The sequence below is a fragment of the Kryptolebias marmoratus genome, linkage group LG9 (genome assembly GCF_001649575.2).
Source record: "Kryptolebias marmoratus isolate JLee-2015 linkage group LG9, ASM164957v2, whole genome shotgun sequence".
Taxonomy (NCBI): domain Eukaryota; kingdom Metazoa; phylum Chordata; class Actinopteri; order Cyprinodontiformes; family Rivulidae; genus Kryptolebias; species Kryptolebias marmoratus.
The window spans coordinates 11,340,742-11,359,465 of record NC_051438.1 but is presented as its reverse complement, the minus strand read 5'-3'; the positions used below and the strand labels follow the sequence as shown (position 1 = coordinate 11,359,465).

The window sequence follows — 18,724 nt, the reverse complement described above, 5'->3', positions numbered from 1 at the left end:
AAAAAAGCTGCGTGAAAAACTAAGCCCAAGCTTGCTTCTTCTGTAGGATTTAAGAGGAAAAGTAGAAGCCAGGTGCTTAAATTTACTGATTGATCATCACCAAAGTCCTCTGATGGACTTGCGAGCAATCCAGAGTGTTGGAAATAGGCACCAGCTCCCCTCTGACCTGAAAAGGAAAAAGTGGGTAAATAAAATTGATGGAGACATGATCATCTCAAATTGATCGCATCTGTAAAAGCAGGACTTCTGACAGTTTGTCATTCTGGAGCATACAGGTGTGTGTTAACACAAAAAGGAAAGACATCAGAAGTGACCTTAGAGAAGCAACTGTTGCTTCCCATCAATCTGAGATAGGTTAAAGGTAATTATCAAACAATTTGGAGGTCATCATTCTACAGTGAGAAGATTATTCACAAGTGGAAAATATTTAAGACAGCGGTCAATCTTCCCAGAAGTGGACGTCTCAACACAGTCACCCCAAAGTTGAACCATGCAATACTCAGAGAAATGACAAAAAAAAAAAAAATAAATCAAAGAGCTCCCACTCAGACTCTACAAGCTTCAGTTAGGAGGCTAAAGGTTAAGTTCATGGAAGAACACTCAGAAAAAAGGGTGAACAAGTATGGCTTTTTTGGGGGGTTGTCAGGAGAAAAAACACTTTTCTCTAAGAAGAAGATGGCAGCACTGCATAGGTTTATAAAGTTGCATTTGAATGAACTAGAAGACTCCTGGAACAATGTCCCTGGGAAAGATTAGACTACAGTAGAAATGTTTGCCCACAACTCAGAGTGCCATGTTTGGTAAAAAAACTAAACACAGCGTATCGACACAAACACCTCATACCAGATGTCAAGCACAGTGGTAGAGGGGTGAGGATGTGGGCCTTTTTTTTTGCAGCCACATGACCTGTGTACTTTGCAGTCAGTCCAGTTCAAAGTCCAGAGCCTAACCTGATTGAAATGCTGTGCTGGGACCTTAACAGAGCTGTGCAGAAACAAATGTCAGCAAACCTCAATGAACTGAAGCAGTCTTGTAAAGAAGAGTTGTTGTGTGTTTTTGTACACTTCAGGTTAGATTAAATTAATTTTTTGAACCTGGTTAAAACCAGATCATTTTTATTATGCCCTGTTGTGTAAAATCCTAGAACTGAAAGAGTGTAAACTTTCCTTTCCCCCATGTCTGTACATGCATGTGCATATTTTAGTTGCCTCCACAGATAAATCAGTGCCAAAAGCTGCAGATTAATCCTGTACTTTTTATTTAGTCAAGGCAAAACGAGGAGCTTTTGCCGCAGGCCGCAAGATCACGCGTATCATCAGCTTCTCCAAGAAGAAGACCCCCAAGACGACGTGTGCCGACCCCCGAGAAGGTAAGGACTCTGCTTCACTTTTAGATTCCAGGTTTTCCTTCTTTGCAGACACTTTTTTTTCTCCCCGATGTGCTCCCCTTGCAGGCTACCTGTCGGTGCTGGTGAACCAGGTGTGGCAGGAGCAGTGGTGTCGTGTCTGCAGAGGCTTTATGCACTTCTACCACGACAGGGGGGAGCCCCGGGCCCCTCTGGCTTCCCTTCCTCTGCATGGCTGCGAGGTAGTTCCCGGACTTGGACCCAAACACCCCTTTGCCTTCCGCATTCTTCAAAACAGCACCGAGATGGCTGCCCTCGAGGTACAATACCACTTATTTCTTTGTTCTAAAAAAAACTGCCCTCATGCTTAATGTTACATTATTAGAGCAATTAAACATGGTCAACCTAAAACAGTTTAAATGTGAGGTGGCTTGCTGAGATGAGCATTTTAGAGAAGTTTTTCGCAAATGTAATGCTTGTTGACCTTTGATCGAGGCTCTTCTTTCTCATTGTTGTCGTCTCGCCCACCACCAGACAGATGGTGTCACTTAAAAAGCTCCAAAGAACTCAAATAAACTTATAGAACAATAATCAGCCCATGAGCAAAATGTTTTTCTAAGGTGGAGACCAAGCCAAAGTAAAAAGATAAGCAAATAATTGGGCCTGCATGGGGAGAAAACCCGCTCGCCCCAATTCTCCTGAAAGAATGAAGACGAGATAATCCCGTTTAATTATTGAGCTGTTTTGGAATTTAGAAATAACATTTGTCTCATCCCTTGTCAGGCAAGCAGCTCCGAGGAACTCGGACGGTGGCTCGGCGTCCTCCTGGCAGAGACGGGCTCGTTTACAGATCCGGAGTCTCTGCATTACGACTACGTTGACGTGGAGACCATCGCACACATCCGTGACGCTGCGCGAAATTCCTTCCTGTGAGTGAGACGGGGTTGGGCCTGGGAGACGTGGATGAGGTCAGAGGCAGCCGGTGATGCTTATTTTTCTCCTCCGTCTCTCTGATCCTAGGTGGGCCACCTCCTCCAGCGGTACCTCCACGGATTCCAGAACGTATGACGAGGTTCCTAATGAGGACTTGCAGGTGGGACGCACATGCTTGTGTATAAATGCGCATACATGTGTATTTTCCCAGCTTAGTTGAACCGTATGTGTGATGCTTTACTGTGATGTCATCAGATTAGAGGTTAGGATGAAACTCTCCATGACACTCAAATAAATCAACAGTGGTCTGTAAGACGCAGAAGAAAACAGAAAAACAAACAAAAAAACCCACACACGAAGTTGTGACAGGAAGGTAGAAGACTATGGCAGTTAAACACAAAGACACACACATCTTAGCTGTTTCTTCCCAGTACATCTAATTACAAGTGTACTGCTAACCCTAATATTCTGTTCCTATGATTTCCCCCTTTGCCCTTGTTCTTCCACATGCCCCCCCTCCTCCTCCTCTCTTCTCCTCTCCACCCAGTCAAGGGAAAACCACAAGCAGCAATCTGGGAATCAAGGGAAGCTACGCTCAAGTCTCTCAAGCAGCGACATCGACAAAAACACCAAGTCCTTAGTTCCCCTGAAGCGAACCGGCTCAAGTGAGTGCATTCAGTGGGTTTTTCCTCCATTAACAGATGGGGTGAGAACTTTGTTTACACAGTGGGGAATCGCTCTTTCATGTGGTTTTATGATAGCAAATATTACAGGGCAGATTTATGAACTTAAACATCAACATGTGGGAGTTTCAGTAAACTTTCATCAGCTGGTGCAAAAAAAAAAAAAAAGCTTAACCAGCAGCTTTCAAAAAATGAGTTTTATTTAGGAATGCAACAAATGCTTGACAAAAGCACTAATTTGTGTTTGACTTAGTTGCTCAGTGGGTGTTGTTTCATACACAGCTAGTGCCATTTAGTACTCATGGGCTTACCATTGTGTGCCCATGTATTTCTGTGTCTCGTGTGTCTCTGTGTCATTGTCTGAGGTTTAGGTTTTGGTGAAATTTGATCTCCCTGATTCCCCCTTGACACTCATTAGTTGCTCAAGGTTGAGTATGGAGATCAACTGAATATAAGGTCAAAACCTGAGCACACGGTTCTCACTGCATCTTTCAGTGACTTGAGATGTACTGTGTCTAGTGCGAGGTTGTTTGCCAACATCTAAGTGGGTGCGTGTACTCACAGGACGAAACCTGTTTGTAATATGTTTAAGTTAAACCACCCTGTGCTGGCTGAACACAAAGTCTTGTTCGTTCAGTCATTAACCATTTCTCATGACCATAGGTGAGGGTTGGAACATAGACGGACCAGTTAATTTAAGAGGTTTGCCTTCTGACTCAGCTCTTTCTTCACCATAACAGTCTGGAGCAGTACCCTCATTGCGAGGCTCCAGTCTGTTGAGCCACCTTCTGCTCTGTCCTACCATCACTAATGAACTAGTCCCAAATACTTGAACTGTGGCAAAGAATCATCTTCAACCTAGAGGCAGCCTTCCACCCGTTTCCGTTTGAGAGCCATGGTCTCGGGCTTAGACGAGGCCAACTCTCATCCCAGTCACTTTACACTTGGCCGCGAACCACTCCAGTGCACACCCCGTGGTCTGAAGATACCAACAGAACCACATCATCTACAAAAAGCAGAGACAAGACCCTGCAGTTACCTCTTTGTGACTGCCCCTCTACGAACACCACATAGAGTATCGGAGATGAGAGGTGTCCCTGATGGAGTCAAACCTGTGCTGGGAGTGAGCTCGACTTTGTGTCCAGAATGGGAACAGAGCTCTTGCTTTGGTCATACAGAGACCAGATGGCCCTTAGAAGTCACCTTTTCTTTGCGTTTCTATTTGTTTGTTCCTACTGTGCTTGTCTTCAGCTGATCCAGTTCTTTCACACAGTTCAAAATCCTGCAAACAAACTCTGATTTGTCCATAGGTGTGAGTTTGAACTGTCCCTCATTCCCAATGCAGTATTGGACTGGCAGCTTGAACAGGGTGTTGTCTGCCTCTTGCTTGATGTTGTCACTGGATACGGCTAACAAACGAGCAGATGAATAACTGGTGCTGACAGACTTGTGGAGGGGAAAAAAGAAGCCCTCTTGGTTTTGGTAGTTCCCCCTATAAATGGACAGATTAGATCATCCCGGCAAGAGTTAGAAGAAAGGATGGGCTTAGTTTGTTTCACCTGGAAGTGGACATGACTTAATATTAATCCTTGTGGAACTCCTTTGCTCTTGTTTCATTTTTGTCAGACCCTGTTTTGTCAGCTTTTACACCCACCCGCACTTTCCATCTGTGTCACCCCGGAGAACATAAAAACGATGAGACATAGGGGAAACTAGAAGTAATACAGATGTCCACAGCAATATTCTGTAGTTGAATCTCACAGAGGACTCATAGACTCTGCCGCTCTTGTGTGTTGGAGGTTACACTATGTACACTCCTTTAAGTGGTGAGCCAGTTCACTGACAGTCCGATTCATTTAGGCCTCCGTCTGTCTCAGGATTTCACTTTTTCCTACTGATCCTTGTCTCATTTTTCACCTATAATATTCTCCCTTTTTCCCTCTAGTGTTTCCCATTTGTGTTATTTGTTATTCAAGTTAAGGATATTCCTGTTCTGGTCTGTGGAAAGTTGTACCGGTGCTGCTACCTTTTGCAGAGTTTCTTCACTGTAGTCTCGTTCCAGAACATCAAAGAGCCCAGTTCGTTTCGGATAGCTTTAGGATGAAACCTGAGATTTATTGGGCGCTCACTGTCTCACCTTTGACCTCTTACTCTGAGTGTGCGTTCATCACGTAATTGTTCTTCCCGCTTAAAATGAAAGGTCTTTGCATCATGAAGAAAACCCAAATTAGTGTGCTGCACTCTCATGTGCCCTCATTAAGTTCCTCAGACAGCGAGCAGAGTATGAATCAGACAGGGAGACGGATCACGGTGTAAGTGTGTTTTTGTCCTCTTCCCACAACCCCTGCACGTCTGACCCCCTTCACCTTTGCTCCCACCCAGATGCCAACCAGTACGGGAAGTATGGGAAAACGCGAGCAGAGGAGGACGCGAAACGTTACCTCCAGGAAAAAGAGGGGCTGGAGAAGGAGAGGGACGGGATCCGGAACACACTGGTGACTCTGCGACAGGAGAAGAGGGAGCTGAAGGAGGAGCTGAAGATGGCCTCGGGTAAGCTGCGAGAGAGGGAGAGGGAGAGGGAGAGGGAGGGGGGGGGGAGAGAAACTAAAAACAGAAAGCAGATGCTGTGCAAATCCTTTTTGGTAATTGTTGAAAAACAAAACATAAATCAGCATAATTTGGAGTAAAATCTGAGTGAACAACACAGCTCTAACGAACATCTGTGTTTGTGGTGAAAACAAGAATGACAAATATATATCCCTAAAACAGAAAAAAGGAGGGAAAAAATTATTACACAGACAACATATTTTGTGTAAAACTATATCGTTTCTCTTTTTTTTATGATCCTGCTTTCTGACCTTTATTATTTAAAGGCCATGTGAAAGGAAATTCCCTTGTCAAGAATTATTAAAACCAACAACAGAGTTATGGAAACGTCTCCAAATTCTTACTATTTAATTTCCCGAAACTGCACATTATACGCTGCCATCAGAGGTTGTGCTTTAGAGGTTTTCTTTTTTTTATTAAAGTCGAAATCATAAGAAATTCCATTTGTTTTAACTATCACCTGCTGCCAAAGGCAAAGGTGGGTGATAATGTTTTTGCCGTGTCCGTGGCGTAAAAGTGTGTTTTGTGTGTCTCTCTGTGGGAAAATGATCTCATAAACCACTGGAGGAATGTTAATGAAACTTGCAGAAGGTAATTATTAGATATACATCTAGAACTGATTAGCCTTTGGAGTCAATTTGATTCAAGGCCAGCTGACCTTAAAAAACACAAAAATACCCATAACTCAGTCAGTGTTACAGATACTGATCTAAGATTTGATGCGTTAGCAGCTAAGAGTCCTCCACGACACATAGTGAAAGCTTGACATCTCGTGATACCACATAAGATCGCTCCTAACGTAATTGTTGAGGTGTGACCAAAATGGCTACAACTCCATCATTTTTCCAAAATCCCCTTAGACTCAAGCTTTGGTACGAAAGGTGACGATTACCTCCAAGAAATGCTAGGCCTTTTAATAATCTCTGTAAAAATCCATCCATCCATCCATTTTCTTTACCTGCTTCTCCGTTCCGGGTCACGGGGAGCTGGTGCCTATCTTCAGCAGTCCTCTGTAAAAATGTCAATTATAATTTTATCTGCACAATTTATCTAATACAAAAGTCTTTTTGAAATGTGGAAATTACTCAAATAGCTCCTTAACAGTTGCACCAGTAGTGAGTTTAGATAAGTGTACTTTATTCTAAAAGAGGTCATACACTTTTAAGATTTCGCTAATCTTTAAATGAGGGCATGAAAGCACAAATGGGGCGGCTGTCGTTTGTATTTCTCATCGTGCCAATTCTTCGTTGTGTCTTTGCGGAGCAGAGAGGAGGAAAGCCTTCCTGAACAAGCGCGTGTTCGAGCTGGAGGAAGCCTGTCGAGCCAAAGAGGCCGAGAGGGTGGACCTGGAGCTCCAACTCACCGAGGTCAAAGAAAACCTCAAGAAGAGCCAGGCGGGTTCAGCGCTGGCAGCGCCGAAGGACGGCAAACCCCCAATCAAGGTCCGTTTGTTGCCTTCTGCGGACGGACATTGTTCTGTCAAATTGTACGTAGTATCTGTTAAAATTCATATGTATGCTTTCACTCCTTTGTAGGCATCTAGCAAAAAGATCCAGAACATCTACAGTGAGTCTTTACCAGTAAACTGTGCTTCAGAGCTGCGGAGGAGACCGCCGTCTGTTTACGCTTCCTCTACTGGAACTGTCATGCAGAAAGCCAAGGTGAGGACGATCGGAGTGACTTCTCCTCTCACACACTCAGCTGCTGCTGTCGCTTTGAAGATAGTTTCTTGTCAGTCTTCGTTGGGGGGGAATTAACTGAATCACAGCAGCGTGTGTTATCATGTAATGAGTTTTCATTGTTCACACGTGCAGTACATGGGGAGATTTGGGTGAAAATTATTAGACGTTTCATTTTTATTTCTACTTTTTTTTTATCAAAACAATAATACATACCTCACTGCAATTTGTTTGCATTAGTAGATTTACTTTTTGGTCTAATGCCAACAAATACAGTTGAGCCTTTTCCTTTAACCTCCTGAAGCCCTTGTAACTTTGGGTCAAATATACCAAAAATCAGAATATTATATATTTGCTTGTTATTTTAGGTTGTAATAACGAGCATAGCTGTGCCATACCATGAGATTTGTGTTGATTTCCTCTTCTTGATCTTGTGTTTCTACAGGAATGGGAGTCAAAGAAAGGAACCTAGGAGGGGTTTACAGGAAAAGACTGAAGTGAATGGATATCAGGGTGTGACGTTTCCACCTCTTCTCTCTTTAAGGATAATCTTTTTATTTTTTTTAAATATCCTGAAGCCCTTTTATTATTGAGCACTGAGGACGAACTGTAAGAAAGAAAACAGCCACTAGATGGAGGTACAGTCTTACTATTTCTTAATATTTCTCCTTCAGCCTCCTGTAAAATGGACCGCTGGGATTACCGCTCACTCTCTGTATTTTTGAGTGGCACGGTTAAAAAGGACACGGAAAGGCAAGAAAACAGAGTTTCTGAAAGAAAAAAGCACAAGAAAAGTGTAAGTGAAAAAAAGCGCAAGAGCATAAAACAGGATGATTGAAAAGAGCAGAACCAGTAATGAAAAGTTTATCGAGGACGCCATTGGGAAAATGGAACCTGAGAAATGTGACGCGTTGGTGGGGATGATGCGCCTTTTATGCAGTGTAATGCTTTCCTTTTCTTTCTGTACATAGTGAGCTTTGACTACTACTTTCTGTTTATACTTTTAAAGTGTTTTATTTGCTATTATCATCAAGAGACACACAGCAAAAGTTTTAGACCCTAAAAGTTACAATAATTAACGTCATCTAGTGTTCATTTCATTTTATCTTCAGACGTCCAAAAAGGAAAATAGAAAACACTTCATAAAAAGGTACTTGGTTGACATTTGGGAGAAATTATCCCAGAATCATTTGCTTCTAATTTTAATTTTATTTCTGCTATTATTGACTTTGTGTCTGGAATCAATCAAAACCTCACTGATGGTTGGTTATCTAAACTTTATAGGCATCTAAAACTTTTGCACGTTACTCTTTCAGCCATGGGTATTTAAATGACTCGGAGGATACTGCCTAATCTCTTAATTACTGTACTTATTAGCTTCTCCGCTCAGGTCGAAGCCGTACTACTAATTGAAAACGTGCTGAAATATTTTTCTCAAACAGAATCCGATATTTACTTGACTCCCTTTGACAGAAAGTCAAACAGAATTCAATCTTCCTGTTGCAGACAACTGAATTACTAACATAGTGGTGCTCTTCGGTGATACTAATCAATAATTTCTAATTAAGGGAGTTTTCATTTGTCATTTTCAAACCTTCTCTGCTGAACCTTTGGTTGACTTTTGCACTTTACCTGGATGAGGAACCAATAAATATGCATCTTATTGTCCAAAAAGGTCCATCTTAAATCATCTGAAGCCATGCAAATGCTGACATTTTCCACAAAAAACACACATTCTACTCTCTGAGGCTATAATAATTTAATTGCACATAGTATCCAATGAAGTAAATATACAGTATAGTATTTCATACAAACAGTATATTACAGCCAGCAAAGGAAAAAAAAAGCACATCTATATGAGTCACTTAATAAAGGCATTTCAATGCAGCACAGTAGATCGCATTGTAGTTCAGGCAGCCTATCAAAAATGTGTTTGCTCATCTTTGTTGGGTTTAAAGACTTGTTGGTAATAGAGGTTTTATCACCAATGCCACATGCTAATACGATCACTGACAAAATAAACATTTAAGCACCCAGATGGAGTGGTGGAAATTAAATGAAAGTGCATGTGTTAAGAGATCAATGATTACAATTTTATGTGAAGTGGATAATGGAGTTGGCAGTCCGGGCATGCCACTAGTCTCATGTCAGTAGGGCGTGGCACCCCCTCGGACCTGGATACAAGAATTGATTCAGTGTGGAACAGAATCATACAGGTGCTGTATCCTCTCCTGCGACAGTCAGACAACAGCTGTTGTTGACACTGGAGAGCTGACAGATTGGCACTTGATGTCGCTGAAAGACTGCACCAGGATTGCCGTCTAGGAGGGGTAAGACATGCCCCTATGCAGGAAGTCTCTGATGGAGCACTGTGCTGTTAAGGTTCCATGAATCACTTCCAGGGGTGACTTGAAGTCATGGCTTCCCACTCCATGTTTTTCTCTACAACAATAGCAAGATTGGTCAACTCTCCCCTCAGCACAGCCATGCATGCACAAGATGGTCGTCTGTGGTAACGCAGAACCAAGATTTATCTCCAAACAGGGTATGATGTTCCTTATCATCAGTCTCCACCTCCTGGTGAGGACACCACTTCAAATCCTCTGGTTTTAAAGGCAGCCTACACACGGAAAGGTGAAGATTTTGTGCAGAATGATGTGTCTGTGTCTGGATGGCAGGCACAGATGTCATAGGAATCTGCAGTACTTGGCACATTGTACAATAATCCTATCTTTGTGTGGTCCACCATGTTGACCAGAACCTTCATGACATGTGTGAGTGCCCTCATGGTTATAACACAAGCCCACTGTCACATCTGTACACTTCACATGCTAGCAATTATACGATACAACTACCTGGCCTCATGCAAACCCACAATTAGACCCCTAGCAAACTCTATAAAGAAAGAAGAGAAAGAATGGAGGTCTAATGCAACCTCTGTCTGCTGACCTTCACTCACTGTTTTGACTGACTTCCAGATGCTCTGGCAACTGCCTGATAACACTATTGTTTCATTTCGACTTATACCCTCTTATGGTGGTTCTAGACATGCCAGCTCCTTGCAAATCATTCACATACTAATAACAATTCTACATGCAGACCAAGTTATGACCAAAATTGGACCATTCTTTCTGGGTGCTTACCTTTTTTTTGTCAGTGAGTGTATGTCAAGAGCCTTTCATTCACGCACGATCAATACCACTTTTCGATAGAGAATAGTCCCGGCTAACTGCTTCTCATCCATTTGTAGCCCTAAAATGATTTTAATCTGTGTTTTACAAAAGGTCGTATCAGATGAGATGAGATCCAGCCAGTGGCGGCCGGTGCCGAAGCGAAAACGAGGAGGTAGAGCAGCTTCAGGGTGGTGAAATGAACTATTTCTGCAGGCTTGAAATCAGCACTCAGAGAAAGAGATAATAAAGCCAGTACAGAATATTGACAAAGAGAAACGCTGTGGGGAAAGCGGTGCGGGCATGCCGGTCGATGTTGTGTGGATTTTCCACAATGAAAACAGATGCTGCTCTGCGCGATGCGTCTTTCACAGACGATAAACCGCAGCCCTGACTCGGCACTTTCTCTTTCGCTGTGGCGTGGTCCTTAATGTCACTGTTCGCTGGCTCCTCTGCGGGCCCCTCTGCAGGGGAGCCGACCTCCACCGGCTGGCTCGGTTGGCTGGGGTTGACGATTGGGATCGAGCCGTTTCCGTTAGACTCGCAAAACTCCCTCAGTAGCTCCTGATAGACACACAAAAGAAAAAAGTAGATGAATGATTACAGTGTTTTTATTATTTAACATGAAAGTGTGTTGCGTGTACTTACCCTCTGTAAATCCTCTATGGTTTGGTGCTGCATGCTGTAGAAGTGAGCGCAGGCGTATTCCAGCAGCGCACCAAAGATGAAGGTGAAGCAGATGCCCAGGTAAACATCTATGGCCTTTATGAAGCAGTTTGCATTGGGCAGAGAAGTGCGAGCACCCATCATCAGGGTGGTCATCGTCAAGACTGTGGTCACTCCTGAGGAACAGATCAGAGTGTTGTTGGCGGAGAATGGTTTACTCTTTTAACTGACAATCAACCTGTAGAAGATTGAATGAATGAGTTTTATCGGACTCTAAATATCGTCCCTAATTCTTCCATCATCTTGTTTTTTTTTAATTCTTTCTTAGGGAAAACAAGGCGCTGCTGCATTAAAAGCAAAATAAATAAATAAAATAAAAATGGGTGAAAGTCAATATATGTTGGCTTGCTTTAGGAAATATCTTACTAAACACAAGCCACGAACAAAACTGGAATGAATGAAACACTACTTTAAAGCACTGCGTCTATATTGGTACCTGTGTTTTACTGATGCCAGTAAAGTTCTGAGAGACACGATGCTGTAAATTCTGCTTTGTTTGACTTTTATTACAGCTGACGACTCCAGCCGAGCATCAGTGGACAAAACAGGAGGTGCTGAAGGAGTGGATCGCTTGGTTTTTACCTTAGATATCACCAAATTAGTATTGTTTAAAGACTGCAGTTTTAAAGTAATTTTTTTTTAATTCGGAGCATGTAAAATCTCACTACAAGATTTTTGTTCCAACAATTTTATCTCCGAGATGTTCCTTAATTTTTTGGTTCTTGGATTTACATGCATCACAGATTGATAATTGATTTAAATTAATGATTCATTAGTTTTCTGTTTAACTTGATGACCTGCTGAGGAGGTAATTCAGTCATTTGATTCAGGTTCCTTGGAGCAGAAAAAGAACTGATGGTTGTATCTCACTGGGCTCAAAATTGCAACAAAATGTACAAACTTCGAATTGAATTTACACTAAATTGATAGTTATATTTATGTCCGTAGGAGTTCTTTCGACGTTTATTTTTTTAATTCATTCAATTTTGCCACAGAGTGCTAATTATGATTCAGTTTGATAACAATTTATTCCCCTATTTTTACGTCCCCAATCAGTCACAATTTAGTTTCATAGGTTGCCAAAGTTGTCTCACTTTCTCACCCGCAGAAACTAAACTACAAAGAGTTTAAAATGCCTGCCACAGCTCTGCTTATTTTGAAACACAAATTGTTTTGCAAAGTTTTTCAACATGTTCAAGAGCAAAACCCTGTGACTCACACAAGGAAATGCAAATGTATCAAGACTTTTTGGAAACTCCCTTGCGAATGCTGTTTGCAATTTGTCGCCAGCAGTCGCAGCCCCGTGAGATAGAGGCTTAAAATATGCAAGGCAGTGGATTGCAAGGGCCAGGATTAGGAATTTGAAGTGTGTATATATATATTGGCACTCTTTTTTTCTAAAGAAAAAGGATCTAGTGCCACCAATAACCCACAGAATACAATTCAAAGTTCAGGACTTTCCCAACAATTGAACATATTCTGAGATTCTGCAACAACACCTAACAAGAAGCAAAATGAAGACCAAAGAGATTCCAGACAGATCAGGGATTATAATACTTCAATAATACTTCAAATCTTCCTCAATGTATCATTAAATTAAAGACTATGACACCACAAAAATCCATCAGAAAAAGAAAAAGGCAAACCACCAGAACTTGCAAATGAGGCATAAAAGGCATTAGTCAGGGATCAGAGTGTTTGAAGCTATTCACTGAAGAAGTCTGGGATTGATGAAAAATTGACCAAAAAAAAGCCAAGAAAATATACACTTGGAGTTCAATGAAAATCATATGAGGAGACTCACCAAACAGGTGGAAGATGGTACTGTCGTCAAACAATACTGAATCACTTTTTTTTTGTCCAAAATGCTAAACAAACTATCATCTCTTATCATCCTAGAAACATCATGGATAATGATGGCATTTATCATCCTGCGAAGACGTTTTAACTAGTAGTACCTGGGCAATTTTGGATTGAATAAATGATAAATGATGGACTAAAAACAAACCAATTAAGAAAATAAAACATTTTTCAATCTTTCAGAAAATGTAAAGATTCCATGTTAAAAATGGCAATGGCAGTATAAGCATGAAGAAATGAAGAAAAACTCATAAGGTTTCTTAGGAAACATTTCAATGTTTTGGACAAGCCCAGACCTGTATCTATTTGAGAATTTGTAGTCTGGTTGAAAAGATGATATTTAATGGCGCTGGAACAGGATTGTCACAAGGTATGAGCAAATGTTTTTGCATCTAGAGGTGCCAAACTCATAGAGACAGTAACTTAGGCAAACGTCTGGCTCCATATGGCATAAACCTGGTTGGTGAAATACTGTACTGCCAATCTGATGACAGTGTAAAGGTTTGTAAAGTAGTGTTTGCATGAGCTGCTATGAAAGTTTTGAGACTGGAGTTGTTTTAAGATGGCTGCAAGCCACTTTAGTCTGGACTCCACCTGACTTGTCTATAGGCTCAGAATTAAATTTTGTTAACCCAAACTTCCCACTTCCAAAGATCTACGCTTTTTTTTATTTAAAGACAGACAAATATTGTGTCTAAAGTTTTGACCGGTACTCAGTTTTGACTAGTACCAGAGTCGTAAATAAGTCAAAATACTTACCAATGCAGGTTCGGGCTGGGACAGAGGACTGGCTGATCCAGAAAGAGACCCAGGACAGAACCACAAGCAGAATGGAAGGAACATAAGTCTCCAAGATAAAGAACAAGACGTTCCTGCGCAGGGAAAAATGCAGCACCAGCTTGGGGTAATGTCCTGTGAAGTGACATAAAAAAAAAGACGCCGCTTTCTAAACAGATAAAGAAGATGTATTACAGCACTACAAGGTTGTTGGTTTTTTTTTTCTTCTTTTTCATCAGCTCACTCCCCACATGGTACCTGTTTCATACACAGCCTCTGACACTGATGTATAGTAGCTCTCCACACTGTACTGAGCCAGCCGCAGCGTGTCCAACCCCTTCACTGAGTCATTGCCTCTGGTCCAGTAGAACACCACATCCTGGATGTTATAACCCCCTGACAAACACATACATTTATTAGGATTTACAAACTCCAACCAGCTCAGGAACACGTGGCCTGCCCACTTTGATACTCACAACACTGATGCTGATGAAAAATGGTGACAACATAAATGATGAGATGACGATGATTTACACACTCGATGGAGCTGACAGGAAGTACTCACAGCTCTCCAGCTGCAGGGTGCACACCTGTTTGTCCATGGGGTATTTGGTCAGGTCCATGTTGCATGCGATTGTAGCAGTGATGCTGTTTTCAAAAGAAGAGCATCAAAAATTGTTCCAAAACTGCAACACAAAGCAATTCATTATGACTGAAGACAAAACACTCTCCTCTTTAGAGAAAGGATGAACAGAACAATTTATGTTGTTCGAATTCAAGACCACATAAGAACATTGTAAACAGGGAATAAATGAGGGCAGCTCCCTGACTCATTCATTACCGAGTTGCCACCAATAATGCCATGAATCAACATGTCCATTTTATTCGAGCAGAATGAAAATAAGAAATTTTTAAAAAAAAGCCCTTTCTGTGCTCATTTAAGCTTTCAAGTCAAAATAAAGTTGTGGGGCAGGGTGACAAGATAGACTAGATGTCAAGACACATTTTCACTGAAGCTGCAATGTGAAAAATCAAAAGTGTTTGAGGGGAACAGGACGTGCAGAAATCCAGTACCAGTCCCTGAAGTCATATGACTGAGTGATGATGCATTGGTCATTTTTCCCTCTTCTTTTTTTTTTTAATTAAAACAACCTGAGGCTTATTCGTGGTTGATTGCAACAGAATCTTAAAACATGCGGGGAAAAAGAAAAACGTACCGAAGGGCGTAGAGAACCGTCCCGTTGCTGAAGATACGAATGAGGCGGTTTTCCACCGTGACGTCGTGGAGGAAGGAGCGCTTGGAGTCTGGGATGAAGGTGTCGGGGATCCACAGCAGGGACACCAGGCGTCCGTCCACGCTCACGCTCTCATTTCCAGGAAACACCAACCTGGAATCACGCCAGCGCTGGCGCAGGAAGATAGTGGCAGTGTAGTCCTGAAAGAATCGCATTAGTTCACTTTTTTTTTCTCCACTGCTCTTCTATGTATTTTCGCTGACTAAATATAAAAAAAGAAATAAGAGAGGGGATGATTTACCATATTAATTTCAGAGATTGCATCGATGCTGGCAATATCAAGACTCATTCCGATCTCCACAGGACCCTCTGTGTTAACCAAACACACAACATTTGATTCGCTTTGACAAGGACAATCAAACTGAAGCCTGTATCTCACTTGGCTGCGAATGTTGGAGGGTAGTTGGCGACTTGATATTATTGGACAATTGTGAGAAAATACGCTAATTTTCAGTTACAGTCTCACTGAATTTGTACCTACAACATGTTTTGGTGATGTTGCATGAACATTGCCCCGAATCTCTCACAAACTCTTGCCTTTATTTGGGTCAAAATTTGCCAGGAACTCGCAATTTTGTTGCATAAAAGTCTCAAGAATATCCTGATGACCACTTTGTGAATGTTGTGCAATGATGGGGCAGTAATTATGTATGTCTAATACCTCTCACACTTTATGACCCATAGCATTGAGAAGAGTTTGAGTTGGGTTCCAGACGCCTGCAACTACTCTGTAACTATTTTGAAAGTAATTTTTTTCAAACCTGTCCTGTGACCTGACCGGCAAAAGGTTCCTCCAGATTGGGAATAAGTCTCTACCTCAAGGTGAGGATTTGTCTGCAGTAATGAGAGCGTTGCTCCTGTCTGTTGTGATGAAGAAAAAGCTAAGTAGTGAGGGAAATTTACCGGTCCATCTGTGTTCCAACTGTTACTTATAGTCAGGAGATCTGGATCATGACTGAATGAACAGGATTTACAATTGGATGAAATGAGCTTCCTCTGTAGTGTGACCAGGCTCAGCCTAAGATAAGGTGAGGAGCTCCATCATCCAGGGACCTTGGAGTAGAGTCACTGCTGCATTGAACGGAATCAGTTGGGGTGGGTTGGAGGTTTTCCTGGCATGTCCTACTGAGAGGAGACACAGAACTTGCAGGCGGGATTATGTATCCTCTTTGGCCTGGGAATACCTTGGGATACCCAAGGAGGAGCTGGAGAAAAGGATGTGTGGCCTGTTTCCTCCACAACCCGACCACAGATAAAGGCAGAAAAAGGATGGTTGAATGGATGTCCTGCGACTAATGCAGGTTAACTGAGAACCCTCGCAAACGTTTCGAGACATTTTGAAGACGCTGTCACGAATGCCAACAGTTGCATCCCTGTGAGATTCAGGCTTAAGTGCAAAAAGACTTTCCAAGCTACTGAGTACCATTGAAATTAGGCCTGAGATAGCGGTTGTATCCTTTCATGAGCCTCTGAATTGTGGGCAGAAGCTGGGAGTCGTTCCATTCACCCCAGTGGTTGCTAGGGAACGTGCAGCCACTGACAAAAGCAGAAAAAAATGAAAATAAATGAGATGGCGAAAGAGAAATGGATCATAAATCTTGGTACATAACATCCTGCTACTTTTAAAATATTCAACATCCTGCGGCTGTGTACGTGTTCCACCTCAGGTGCCTCACCCTTGCGCGACGGTCAGGCATAAGATGAGGAGCTCCTGCAGCTGGACAGTCATTGTGTAAATGGGCAGGCGCGGGTCAGCAACTCTGCTCAGATACAAGCAAGAAAAGGCCATGTCATTAAAACAAACAGAGCCCTTTGTCTTCCACAGTCACACACTATGGGAAAGCACAGCTTCACCAAAGGGTGGCAGCACCTCACTGAATGTGAACACCAGACCCCAGGGGAAATCTGCAGCACCAGAGTCAATCTCACCCTCTGAGCTTCTAAAAAAAACAGGGGCTTCCTCCCTGCCTCGGATACTTTCTCTAGACTTTGGTATTGATCCTTTCCTCCCGGCTGCAATTAATACATAAGCAGGTGCTCCATTTTGCTGTCACACGGTCATTTATACACAAACACAACTCAGTTACAGATAATGTGTGGATAAGGGTAGGAGCCCAGCTGCAGATTCCCATTGTTTTTGTGTGCTTTTCTTGCATGACAGAATGTTATGGGGGTCTGCTGATTTATGTGGCCACCACCACCATCATGGTTTATTCACCAGGCCTCCCTGAAAACAAAAAAAAAACAATCATGCCACTAACTCACCGAGGACTCCTTGTTCATGCGCGCCACCTCTCCTGCAGATTAATCTCTTTCCCAGCTAATAGAATTCAGGACTCTCATGTCTTACTGTCGTTCGAAAATTATGCAAATCTGTCATGCGGGTTTCCCAAAGCAAACATTATGTTGACAAGTTGGTCTCAAAAAGCAGCTAAATGACTCCGCACACAATTGATTTCTGCTCCCGATGGGCAGAATTGTGGGTTACAGAGTGATAACATTTGAATAGGACCTATTTGCTTCTATGCACATGTCAGTTAGGGTTAGATCTGTTTCAGTTTCTTCTCGTTTGATGCGCTGAAGCTTTTTTTTTTTTTTTTAAATCTCTTTTCACCTGCCTCGATCCCTGAAGACATATTTCGAACTACAAAGGTGCATACTTATCAGCACCTATCTTTTTACCCCGCCCTTGTGGCTGCTGACAGATTCAACTGCTTGCTCAGCTAAATCAACACTCATCTTTACATTTCATCTTCTTGCCCTGAAATGTCCTCATGCAGTCATTGTTTTTTGTTTTTTAATCTCAAAGTTCCTCATACCTGCTTTGGTGTTGCCTTTCTTGTCCTTTTAGCTTTCTTTTCCCTTCTGTTTTGCAGCCCTGTGGGTTTTTTTTTTTTTTTTGTTCTCCACTCTTCTGTTTTTCTTTAAATCCCACGTGTTAGAATCGGCTCAGATCGGTCCCCCTCCTCAGTTATTTTCCTGACTATATCCCAGTCTTTCTCCAATAAACCACAGTTGCGTCCGCAATGCAATCCTGGTGTGTATGCGTGGTGTGTGTGTGTGTATGTGTGTTCTGCAGCTGGTTGTTTTACAGTTTCTGCAACTCCCACCGTCGCTCTGCACAGCCATATCCATCTCCCCTCGGAGCCTATGTGCAGCCCTCCCTCCCTCTCTTTTTCAGCCAATGCCGCTCAGCATCGCACATCTGAGCTGCATCCAATTCCACTGCCTCCTACCTATGCAAACGCACACGCATGCCTAAAATTTGCAGAACATTTTTTGCACGTGTGTACGAGGACATTCTCTGAGCAGTCAGAAAAAGAAGAAAAAAAACATAATGGACACAGCATGACCCTTACCTGACACTTTCTCAAGTCCTAGAAAGTCACTGGAAGTGGTGTGGAAATGTGAGAAAATGTCCCCAAACCCCAACTGTTACTCTTCACTAAAAACACACAGTATACACACACACACACCCACACACACATACACATCCACTCACACAAAATCTGGTTTAATCCCCGCCTTAAATAACTTCTTTTTCTTATCCCTCTTATCCCTGTGGCACCTAATCTCCGTCCACCTCCTTCTCCTCAGATTTACCCTGACACTGCCTCTCCTCCTGGGCTCCTGAGCTCTCTGCTGTCTG

General features: G+C 42.4%; 2 protein-coding genes across 4 annotated transcripts in view; one reads left to right on the top strand and one right to left on the bottom strand.

The window, feature by feature from the left end:
• afap1l1a (actin filament associated protein 1-like 1a) overlaps window positions 1–9,127 on the top strand; it is a 34,187-nt gene extending 25,060 nt beyond the window's left edge. For both annotated transcript variants that reach the window (XM_017433037.3, XM_017433038.3), the window contains exons 11-19: window positions 1,265–1,369; window positions 1,454–1,665; window positions 2,129–2,274; window positions 2,366–2,438; window positions 2,826–2,943; window positions 5,344–5,511; window positions 6,835–7,010; window positions 7,104–7,229; window positions 7,693–9,127. In XM_017433037.3, coding sequence (XP_017288526.1) covers window positions 1,265–1,369; window positions 1,454–1,665; window positions 2,129–2,274; window positions 2,366–2,438; window positions 2,826–2,943; window positions 5,344–5,511; window positions 6,835–7,010; window positions 7,104–7,229; window positions 7,693–7,719 — 1,151 coding nt within the window. In that variant the 3' untranslated portion in view covers window positions 7,720–9,127. The remainder of the gene's footprint in view (window positions 1–1,264; window positions 1,370–1,453; window positions 1,666–2,128; window positions 2,275–2,365; window positions 2,439–2,825; window positions 2,944–5,343; window positions 5,512–6,834; window positions 7,011–7,103; window positions 7,230–7,692) is intronic.
• gabrp (gamma-aminobutyric acid type A receptor subunit pi) lies at window positions 8,264–18,202 on the bottom strand. 2 transcript variants are annotated; one of them, XM_017433039.3, is made up of 10 exons: window positions 17,895–18,202; window positions 16,752–16,835; window positions 16,499–16,611; window positions 15,317–15,384; window positions 14,998–15,215; window positions 14,346–14,428; window positions 14,039–14,176; window positions 13,763–13,915; window positions 11,066–11,259; window positions 8,264–10,981 (listed from the first exon to the last, which is right to left on the bottom strand). In XM_017433039.3, the coding sequence occupies exons 2-10, from the start codon at window positions 16,802–16,804 to the stop codon at window positions 10,649–10,651; spliced, it is 1,353 nt and encodes a 450-aa protein (XP_017288528.1). In that variant the 5' UTR covers window positions 16,805–16,835; window positions 17,895–18,202; the 3' UTR covers window positions 8,264–10,648. The 2 variants fall into 2 exon arrangements, with proteins under 2 accessions (XP_017288528.1, XP_017288529.2); XM_017433040.3 differs by lacking the exon at window positions 17,895–18,202 and having other exon boundaries at window positions 16,752–16,896.
• Between the last annotated feature and the right edge of the window lie 522 nt (window positions 18,203–18,724).